The following is an 11,795-nucleotide window of genomic DNA, read 5'->3' as shown; positions in this document are numbered from 1 at the left end:
TATTGAGGGATTAGTTACATTGTTGAATTTGAATAAACCATTGGTAAGCCTAACTTTGCCGTCACCTTTTTCAATTTATTGAAAATTTAAAATGAACTTGCTGTTATAATACAAACACGTTTATTTATTAAATCAAAGAAACGCTCTACTACACACGGTCAATAAACTTCTGACGACTACTGCAACAACGACAATCAGCAAAATGTATTCGTGATTGTATTTCATCTGGCTTGTTACATTATCATTACACATTACTGGACTTACCCTTCCTCTCGCAATGAATAGCAGTATATAATTATCTTCCTATCTAGACTCATGTATGTACTACGTCATTCACAAATTACCCACGCATAGCTGTACTAGCGCCATCATAGATTACCTAATGGATCAAGCATTCACATGAACTTTTCGTCAAAAAAATAATTCCTCGACAAACGAAATATATTCATTCCTTTTCCTTAGGCATATGGCCAAGGTTAATAATCGATTTGTCCATAATTATTGCGTTTTTCCGGAGGTTTTCCATAATTTAAAGCCAAATCATAATTGTGCTTGATGCTTGTATTACCCTATTTATTTCCGTACGTCTGTAAATATTAGGCCGGATTTCCGTAGTAATGTATGGACGTTCCGAACTTTGAACCGTGTTAGCAGAGCAAAGTTTGCTTTTTTCTGCCAATTTCCTATCATTATTTTCTTTATTTTGGAGTGTGGTTTAAGCAATACTTTTGTACAGGTAATAGTGGATAAATAAAAATGAATTTTGGAAATTGTGGTTTAAACATCCGACTTTATTCAGCATTTAATTCAAAATAATACAATTTAACGTTTTGCTCAATATATTTAATAGCAGCAGCTTCATATTTTAAAATTATTAATTGATAATTAATTTGCATTAATTGATTACAGTTATTATAATTTATTACCGTACCAAATACCTTCATCGGGGAGTTCCCCGTGACAATGAACAAAAAAAAATGTTATCCTATATTGTTAGTCGCGTATGTTTTATTACCGGCGGAATAATAATAGGCTACAATCCTTTGTTTGCTAGCGCAATATAGAGTGACATTTCCGGCGAACTAGAGGTGCCATTTATCATGAATTTACGTGCGAGAGTACCATCTAGGGCTCAAATACTCAGCGTATGCAACCCTGGACTCTTTGGGCAACCCTTTTAAAATAGCTCCTGCGACCGCCCCTGATTGTCTTGCATGGCTTCTTTTCTCAATTCTTTAATTATTAATAAAATCGGTCATTCTAAGTTTTATGAAAAGATTAGCTTATCCATTTTGTACCACTTCGAAAGAGAATTTTATGATCAACTGCACATGAGCATAACAAACAATAGTATGTTGTGCTTAAAGGGTTAGACCTAACTTACATTTGTAAAAAGTAGACTAACATTGCTTACCCATTTTAAACTAGTTCAAACGAGAGTTCAACAATTTTATGATCAACTGCGCATGAGCATAAAAAACAATAGTCTGCTGTGCTTTATGGGTTAGAATTACCTTTCATTATTATAAAAAGCAGACTATCATTGTGTATTTTGTGTGCCGCTTGTGCGTATAGCTAGCTCGCTGCTGCAAACATAACAATCAGCTACAACAGAATGGATGTTGATCGGTATTTGAGTGAGTTAGGTAGTTTTGGACGCTACCATAATGTTCTCTTGGTGTTGTTCGCGATTCTAGCTTGCTGGTTTCCATCTTGGCACGTATTTTCGTTTATTTTTATACTTTACGAACCACCACATCATTGCAAGACAGGACATGATTACAACGTCAGTTTACCAATTGGAGAAGATGGCGAATATGAACAGTGCGTCAGGTTTGTGTACGATAACACAAGTATGAAGTTTCTTAACGAAACAGAAAATTGTAAAGATGGATGGGAGTATGACGTAGAAGAAGGACAACGCACGCTTGTCACAGAAGTTAGTTTATTTTGTTCATTTATATTTATTTTTGGTCCGTGGGTTGAAAAGTTTCATTTACTGATTTTTATGTAACTCTTGGCCATTTCTCAAAGTAAACATGTTGAAGTTTATTAAATAATTTTTTTTTTATTTTTCTGATATTTATTTTTTAAGTTATTGAATATTAAATATGAAAATACCATATTTGACGTTACGGACGGGACATTTGAAAGTCCTATTGATTTCATAAACTATGCATCTTATTACTGTTTTATCAACAGATATAGTTACTTGATGTCACAATAATACAAAATAAAGTATTTAATTAAAATGTTGTTGTTTAAGTTTCCAGGATTTAATTAAGTATAAAAAGAGGTTTGGGGAGTGTATTTTCTCGTATAAATAATATTTTGTAACAGAATTATTCCATTTTCCGCATTCAAACTATTACTATTCAACTTTGATTTTGCTATTGTGAGCTTGGTCTGTATTTACCGTTGGGATTTACCGCAGTATAACTTGTATTATTATTGTGATCACAGCATTGTTGTTTTGTATAGTATATATTTGTCTTTGAACTATAAATCCCATATTACCTTTTCAGTTAAATTTAGTATGCGATCAGAAGATTTTGTCCACCGTTGCAGTATCAGTGTATTTTTGTGGAATTCTTGTTGGCGCCTTGATTAGTGGTCAATTATCGGATACGATTGGTCGAAAGAAAACTGGTTTCTTAACAATTATGATAGGAGCATTTGCCGGAACAGTGTTGGTATTCACAAAGACGTACATCGCTTTCGTGGTTGTTTGGTTTCTACTGGCGATGTGCGAAATGGTAAGAATCAGACGTGCATTGTAAACACGTATATCACCTCAACTTTCTTTCTGTAAACACCACGGCAAAAATAGTAATATTGAAGAGGCACTTGACATTTTGTGTCACTTTGTCATTTAACCGTGTTTTTATAACAATACCCTATGAATTACCACGAGCGTCACCACCAATACAAACTATAAACCTAAATGTCTGTTTTTATAACAATACCCTATGAATTACCATGAACTTGCAAATCATTACAAAATATAGGCCTAATTAAATTGATTGATTCAGCAAGTCTTTTTTCCTAAAGTAAGCCCTAATAAAATTATATTTACAGTAGTCATAGAAACACAAGAAAATTTGAAACTTAATGACAAGTTAACCGTATTTTATCATTGGCCTTTTGTGTAATTTGATGTGTTTGTTCTTGTAGGTTTATTGTGTTTTATTTGTCTTAATTATGCCAAGCAAAATTAATTTCCATTTTAAGTGCACCAATATTTTACAAAGAATTGTTTACTGTTTTACCGGGAAAGAATTAATTCACCCTTCCCTGGTTTTACCAATTTAAAACGTTTTAAATGTTACAAGAGAAAACATTGTGAACATTTACTGATTGTGAACGTTTTTCTACTTTAATTTTAATTATACTCAGATTCAGATTAAAAATGTTTAATCAATAATAATACAGGCCCGGATTTTAAAAACAAACCAATATTATTGAAAGAAAACTGTTTCATCTCATCATAAACGTCTAATTTTTTATTTATGTTTTCTTTCAACATTAGTTAGAGTTGATTTGTTAAGAAGACATTTTCAAATTCATTTTTACTACCAGTGGGACATTTACACATAGTATATGTACGATTTTGCATAATATTTAAATATTGTTTACAGTCAATCCTGACGACACTCTTTATTCTGTATGCTGAACTTTGCGCGCCAAAAGAAAGGATGATTTTGTTGGCAATTAACGCAGTGGCATGGGGTGTTGGTTTTTGTTTAATTACTCCAATAGCGTACATCTTTAAAGATTGGCGGCATTTTCAATTGGCAATCACACTGCCCGTCATTGTATTCTTGCCGTGTTGGTGGTACGTAACATTTTTTTATTACTTAGTAATATGCCACATTCGATACACCAGCGATTAATTCTGCGCATACTCAGAAGCATGTGAACATACGCAGAAATACTGTTACTTTAAACTGTTAGACTTAATTATCTGCGTACGTTATCATCATACTTATCATCATTATAATATCATCGTATCATCATAATATCATATTATCATATCATATCATAATCATATTATCATTAGTATCATTATTATTCGTCAAAGTGTTATAGTAGAATCACCGAGATGGCTTTTAAGCAAGGGAAGGTTTGCCGAAGCGAAAGAAGTCTTGAAGAAGATTGCCAAATTCAATAATAAATATGATTTATTTGTGTCTTGGAATATTCCTGATAACCATGGAAACGAATTATTAGAAGACATTGCGAATGAAAAGTTTGAGAAAAACACACCAGCGGATCCAGCAACGTACACAATACTCGACACACTGAAAACACCGCAGATAAGAAAGTACACGATTGTCTTATTTTATCTCTGGTAAATATTACATGTATTTATATATATAAACACATCAGGCACAGAACATGAATTCTAAACCGCCCGGTGATATACATAAAATTTAATTAATTAATTTGAGCCGATAAAGATGAGTGACTGTGAGAAAGAGAAAAAGTCGCTTCAACCGAGATTCGAACCCGGAACCTTCTGCTTGATGTATATTTATAAATCAACTCACTGAAAAAATGCAATGCTGTGGGTATTAGTGGCTGGATATCAATGGAGATAAACAATTACGCAAAAAGTTAAATCAAAACGATAAAGTAAAACTACCAGAAAGAAAGTGTGAAGCTTTCGGGCAACATTAGCCCTTCCTCAGTGATTTTCTACCGTCAGTTCATACCGTAAATCCCTGCAATGCTTGTTTATTTGTTCTCCATTTCTTACCCAGTATCTCCACATGTCTTATAAATAAATTGATCTATTGTGAAAAACATTAAAAGTACTTAATCGCAATTCCTTTGCAGGGCTGTCAACAGCATGGTGTATTACGGATTGGCTTTAAACTCATCATCTGTAGTAGGAAACTTGTACATGAATACATTTCTGTTAGGCCTAGCAGAAGTTCCTTCTTATCTGTTTATAATCTTCGCTACTACGCGGTGAGTTCAAAATGTTTGTCAAATAATTTCTTGTTTTGTAAAAAACATTCTAACTAATTCAATCAAGAATGTTTTAACTCGATTTAAAGATTTCATTTTATTTTAGATATGGTCGGCGAAAGTTAGCTTTACTGTTTCACGTACTTGCAGCTGCGTCATTGTTTCTGATCATTGTCGTCCCAACGGAAACAGGTAAGGCATTCTAAATGACATCAAGAATAGAATACACATGTCAATAATCTTCACAACTTGTTTTTCATCATGTTTCACGTCAATCATGTTTAGTTGCTGAATTGGAACGACGTTTAATAGACATCCAATTTCCGTTTTAACTAAGCACATTTGGTGCAGTAATAATTCGAAAGTAAGACAGTTAATAGTGTTTACCTGGTCTATTTCCAGGAATTCAACTTCTTTAGTTATACACCTCAATATAAGACTTGCCCCAAGTCTGTATTTATTGTCTTTTTTATGTTAGTCCACCACCAGTCCACGTTTCTATTTTTATCTGAAAAGTAGTAGTATACATATGAAACGCCATATGTGCCAAAATAATTATCTTTTTACTAATATTAAGTCAAAACTCCGTCTAGAACCCAGTTTAACCTCAATATAGTATAAAACAAATTCACGTATACAAAAAGTTATAATAATTGTGGTCCAAATGGAATCGTTCATTATATAATCAAAACCAAACTATTATGCGATTCGTGTGTTTTGAGTTTATAAGATAATTACGCCTTCACTCTTTAGCTTTTTTATGATGATGATATAGTGCCCCCTATTTTATAGAATATCCCGCTTCTTAAAATCAAAATGTCACGCTTTTTTACGACCAGCGATTGGAATGTCTGGTAATACATCTTAAACATTCTTTATATTTTTGTAGGAAGTGGAAAAGACTTAACAGTTGTGATTACGACCTTTGCGTTTATTGGCAAGTTCAGTATCACTACAAGTTACACCGTTATTTGGCATTTTACTTCAGAATTATTCCCCACAGTTATTCGGTAAGCATTCAAAGTGTTTATATTCAACTTCTATATTAACGGAATGAATTCATGAGTTACCTATCCTATAACTAACCCATTGATTAGTTACTGATTACAACGCGGGACAACTTTATTACAAGTGGTATTACAGTGAACGACGATTATTACAAAGTGCGACCCCTGATTACAATGAACGACGATTATTACAAAGTGCGACCGGTGATTACAATGAACGACGACTATTACAAAGTGCGACCGCTGATTACAATGACCGACGATTACTACAAAGTGCGACCGCTGAATACAATGAACGACGATTATTACAAAGTGCGACCGGTGATTACAATGACCGACGATTACTACAAAGTGCGACCGCTGATTACAATGACCGACGATTACTACAAAGTGCGACCGCTGAATACAATGAACGACGATTATTACAAAGTGCGACCGGTGATTACAATGAACGACGACTATTACAAAGTGCGACCGGTGATTACAATGAACGACGACTATTACAAAGTGCGACCGGTGATTACAATGAACGACGACTATTACAAAGTGCGACCGGTGATTACAATGAACGACGACTATTACAAAGTGCGACCGGTGATTACAATGAACGACGACTATTACAAAGTGCGACCGCTGATTACAATGAACGACGACTATTACAAAGTGCGACCGCTGATTACAATGAACGACGACTATTACAAAGTGCAACCGCTGATTACAATGAACGACGACTATTACAAAGTGCGACCGGTTATTACAATGAACGACAATTATTACAAAGTGCGACCGGTGATTACAATGAACGACGATTATTACAAAGTGCGACCGCTGATTACAATGAACGAAAATTATTACAAAGTGCGACCCCTGATTACAATGAACGACGACTATTACAAAGTGCGACCGGTGATTACAATGAACGACGACTATTACAAAGTGCGACCGGTTATTACAATGAACGACGACTATTACAAAGTGCGACCGGTGATTACAATGAACGACGACTATTACAAAGTGCGACCGGTGATTACAATGAACGACGATTATTACAAAGTGCGACCGGTGATTACAATGAACGAAGATTATTACAAAGTGCGACCCCTGATTACAATGAACGAAGATTATTACAAAGTGCAGGGCCGTAGCCAGGATCTGTCAAGGGGGGGTTCGGACAATAAGTATTTGGGTCACTGCGCCGCGGGTGGGGTCTGAGGCGAATTTAGTGACACCCCTTGATGGCCGGAAATGGTACTCTCGTACATAACATTCATGATAAATGGCACCTCTAATTGGCCGGAAAAACACTCTCATGCAGCATGCTACGATTGAACAAAACGATCGTACTTTTTTCCTCCTCCTCACGATAACATTTGTTGCCGCCGTATGTTAGATGCGCGTGCTCTGTGTGCGGAACCACCGCCGATTGTTTGATCATTCACTCGGTATTTTGTTTTGCGTTCAAGTTACAAGCCCCCCCAAAAAAGCACAATTTGGGTGAGAAGGCAAATTCAATGCTTATTATAGCCAGGGGCGGACCCAGGGGTGTTTCCCTTGTGGCCCGGGCAACAGCCTTAATTTCATACTAAATGTTGTTTCTGCCACTAAATTAAAATTGAGTTCCATTTCATCGTATACAATATCCATCCGGACCCGGAACTTGATAGGCTTAGTCATAAAGTAGTTACAGAGTTGCAGGACATTTTATTATTGTTGAATGTTTTGATATTAGCCTAATTGTTAAAACGACCTTCACAACCAAAATATTTCTTTTCATTTTAAATGGAACGCTACAAAAATAATCCTCTGCTTCATCGGAGCATGAATACCTAATAACCAGACAAGAACGTATCTTTGTTACGTTTTACTATCAATCCATTTTCATGTCACGCAATCCATTTTTCAACAATATAGTAGTATAACAATAACATTTTGATTGAATAGTGAGGGATTAGTTACAGTTTGACTTTGAATAAACCATTGGCAATTTACTGAAAATCCAAAATTATTCAATTAAAGAAACGCTCAACACATGAGAAATAGATGTCGGTCGATAAACTTCTGACGACGACTAAAACAACGACAATCAGCTAAATGTTAGTGATTTTATTTCATCTCTGGCTTGTTACATTTTTCATGACACATTACCGGACTTCCCCCTCCTCTCGCAATGAACGACAGTACAGATCTTCCCTATCTAGGCTCGTGTATGTAGCATACTACGTTATTCACAAATTACCCACGCATAGCAGTGTTACTAGAGCCATCACAGATTACCTCTAATGGATCAATCATTCATACATGAATTCAAAAATTCATCGACAAACGAAATATAGCCTATATTCATTCCTTTTAAATATTAGGCATATTGCCAAGGCTAATAATCGATTTGTCCATAATTATTGCGTTTTGCCAGGGGTTTTCCATAATCTAAGGCCAATTTTTAGGCCAAATCATAATTGTGCGTATTCTGTATTTCCGATGCGTGTAGTACCATATTTATCTTCATTTCCGTACGTTCGTAAATATTAGGCCGAATTTCCGTAGTAATTTATAGACGTTCCGAAATTTGAACCGTGTTATACCGGTAGCAGAGCAAAGTTTGTTTCTTTCTGCAAATGTCCTATCATTCTTTTCTATGTTTTATTTGGAGTGTGGTTTAAAACAACACTTTTGTAAAGTTTATAGTGGATAAATACAAATGAATTTTTGGAAATGGTGGTTTTAACATCTGACTTTATTTAGCATTTTTAAATGAATTAAAATTTTTGCTCAATATATTTATAGCAACAGCTTCATATTTTTTGTATAACTTTTTAAAATTATTAATTGATAATTAATTACATTAATTGAGTACAGTTATTAGAATGTATTACCGTACCAAAAGTACCTTCATCGGGGACCTCCCCGTGACGTTTGCATTGAACGAAAAAAAAAGTATCATGAATTTTACGTGCGAGAGTACCATTTGCGGCCATCTAGGGGTGTCATTTAACAATTTTCTTGCTCAAATACTCAGTGTCTACAGCCCTGGAGTCTTTGGGCAACCCTCTTAAAATAGTCCTGCGACCGCCTCTGATAGCTCTATCTATATTTATTTACAGCAATTTGTTGAGGAAACTAAATATATCAATGTAAATAGGTGGCATTGATACAGTTGAGTAGGCCTACGTATCGGCTGGTGGTCTAGAAAAAAATAATCGAATGCTATAGGTGTAAACTACAGTACATGATACCATAGATATTATAGTGTAATATATTTAATTTAATATAATCCACTATACTTCATAGCCACACATACATATTGTAGGTAACCGCAGCGTTCCATTTTTTGATGTACGTCGGAAGGCTATATATGCATACTGACTGCCAGTGATCGAAACAATAGGTACGCGGTTGTCTAGCGGTGTCCTTTGTACGATTCGTTCGTGCCCAAGCTCACGTCAATATCATGTTACATCCTGGAACCAAAAATTCGTATTATTTTTCGGCAACCAATTCTTTTGTTTAACAATAAGGTATGAGTTATTCACGAACGAGTTAACGAATTTTTCAATTTACAAATAACTTTTTGTATTGTGGGGCACGTATTTGGAGGAATTTCAGAGATGAGGGTGGTGAGGTATTGGGGATGTCGGGGATGGGGGTTCGCAGTCGGTTAAGGGGGGTTCGCTGTAAAGTGGGGGTTCGCCCGAACCATAAAAACCCCCCCTGACTACGGGCCTGAAGTGTGACCGGTTATTACAATGAACGATGATTATTACAAAGTGCGACCGGTGATTACAATGAATGACGTTTTACGTATCAATGTAACAGTCATAGCTATACACAAATCATTTCTGGTGTATTTAATATTCAGAAACATTGGTTTCAATGCGTGTTCAATGGCCGCAAGGATTGGTGGAATTGCTGCCCCATATGTAATGTACCTGGTAAGTGCAGTAACATGACGTCATGGAATATAAACATTATATACATTGTAACGTTACGTCATGTATGCCTACGTGATGTAACTCGCAGTGACGTAATATTACCTACTGTTAACTATAAAATACAAAACATAAATTGGACAATGAAAGAATACAAACAATTATGAACTCGAAGAATATCAGATAAGCGATGTGGTTTGTGTCCAATGTCTTTATAACCTATTCCAGCCTACTGTATCGATATTGCATGGAACACACATTGAATTAAACGTTTTGATTTCATTTAAGGGTAATTTTGTTGACTGGATTCCGATAGCACTGTTCACTATATTATCACTGAGTGCAGGCTTCATGGCACTACTGCTACCAGAAACGTTAAACCGTTCTCTACCTGAAACAATCGAAGATGCCGAAAACATCAGAAACAATGATGTCGGGGCAAATAGATATCAAAAAGCAAAAATAGAAGAACAGTCAGATGATTTTGCAGTGACAAATGCTTAGCATAGGCAAACCGTACGAACGAACGCAGACTGACGATTGACGGATGAGCGCACGCGCAGGGCACTTATAAAGTGACTGGCTATCAAGCTTGTTTTCTGCTTGTGATAAACAAACGCCGGGCACTTAAGAAGTGTTCGGTCATCACGGCAGGTTATTCGAACGTATACGTTACTCATTACATGCATTGATAGGTGATTACTTTCCGTTTTACGTCGGTAAGAAATCATTTCAGATCTAATCTCAAAAGGAAGGACTCTTGATTTATCAATTAAGGATATATAATTGTATTATAGAACGAAATCTAAATAATTCATGTATTTAGTTATTGCTATTAAAAATATGCAAAACAAAATGTTCGACCAGTCGTCGTTAATAACATTTTATTTACGAACTTATTCCTGTAGTTTGATATAATTAAACTACGCCTTGTATATGTTTATGTCTTTATCTACCACATATGCATTTATTTGAGAAACTGATTTGAAAAACATATTTGCAATGTCAATGGCTTTGTTTAATTCAAGTTTCAATTTGCGAGACGACCTAAGACTTATTTAAATTATGCATTACGTCGTCGAGATCTCTGAAATTTGATTTCTGTTTTCGCGACGACCATTATGTAAGTCGTCACCTATACCTAATCCCCGCTCAATTTCAACCCCTGTTCAAATTCAATTTCAACTATCATAGTCATAACACAAGAACCTCAAATAAAATACATATTCCATTACACAAAACACTATCTTTCCAACATAACATTCAGTTTTCAGGGCCAAAATATTGGAACAACTTACCCAAACACATAACTGAATCGCCAACAAAAAAACATTTCACTTTTAAGCTAAAAAGGCATCTATTATCCACATATAATCACTGAATCCTAAATAATATTAATTCAAATTTCATTGATATTTTCAATCGGTTTTTTTTGTTTACTTTGGTTTTTTTTATGATTTTTTGATATTTTTTATTTTTTGGCAGCCCACCACAAGTTTACACTTTCTGGGGTTCGCCTCTCTTATTTAAAATTGTTTTTTTACAAACACTGTTAATAGAAAAGAGAAGAGAAATAAATGTTCTGAAATGAATACATAAAATCGACGATGACTTGACACATATTGTCAATCCCACTCACAACGATAGCGAATACAGTGCAGTGGTTTCGACTGAATAGAACCATGGAGGTAACCTCCATGATAAAACTTAATATGATAGTTGATATTGATTGATATATTATTTTACGTGTCATTAAATTGTTTATTGTGCCCTACAAGAGTTGGCCTCAATACTCAATTAAGTATTTATATTTAATGACTTTTCTTGTTTAACTTGTATACTTATACCGTTAGTTAAATGATTTGTTAACCATTACCATATCATCTTA

The 11,795-nt window shown here is 35.0% G+C and overlaps 1 protein-coding gene across 1 annotated transcript; it reads left to right on the top strand.

Moving 5' to 3' along the window:
* Positions 1-1,579: 1,579 nt before the first annotated feature.
* On the top strand, positions 1,580-11,434 carry LOC144841851 (organic cation transporter protein-like). The gene is made up of 9 exons (XM_078698112.1): positions 1,580-1,939; positions 2,526-2,756; positions 3,639-3,835; positions 4,082-4,351; positions 4,840-4,974; positions 5,081-5,166; positions 5,864-5,984; positions 9,838-9,910; positions 10,196-11,434. The coding sequence occupies exons 1-9, from the start codon at positions 1,616-1,618 to the stop codon at positions 10,409-10,411; spliced, it is 1,653 nt and encodes a 550-aa protein (XP_078554238.1). The 5' UTR covers positions 1,580-1,615; the 3' UTR covers positions 10,412-11,434.
* The last annotated feature ends 361 nt before the right edge of the window (positions 11,435-11,795 follow it).

Source organism: Antedon bifida, chromosome 5 (assembly GCF_963402885.1).
Source record: "Antedon bifida chromosome 5, ecAntBifi1.1, whole genome shotgun sequence".
NCBI classification, from domain to species: domain Eukaryota; kingdom Metazoa; phylum Echinodermata; class Crinoidea; order Comatulida; family Antedonidae; genus Antedon; species Antedon bifida.
The sequence above is the reverse complement of the archived record's forward strand: the minus strand, read 5'-3'. Positions and strand labels throughout refer to the sequence as shown.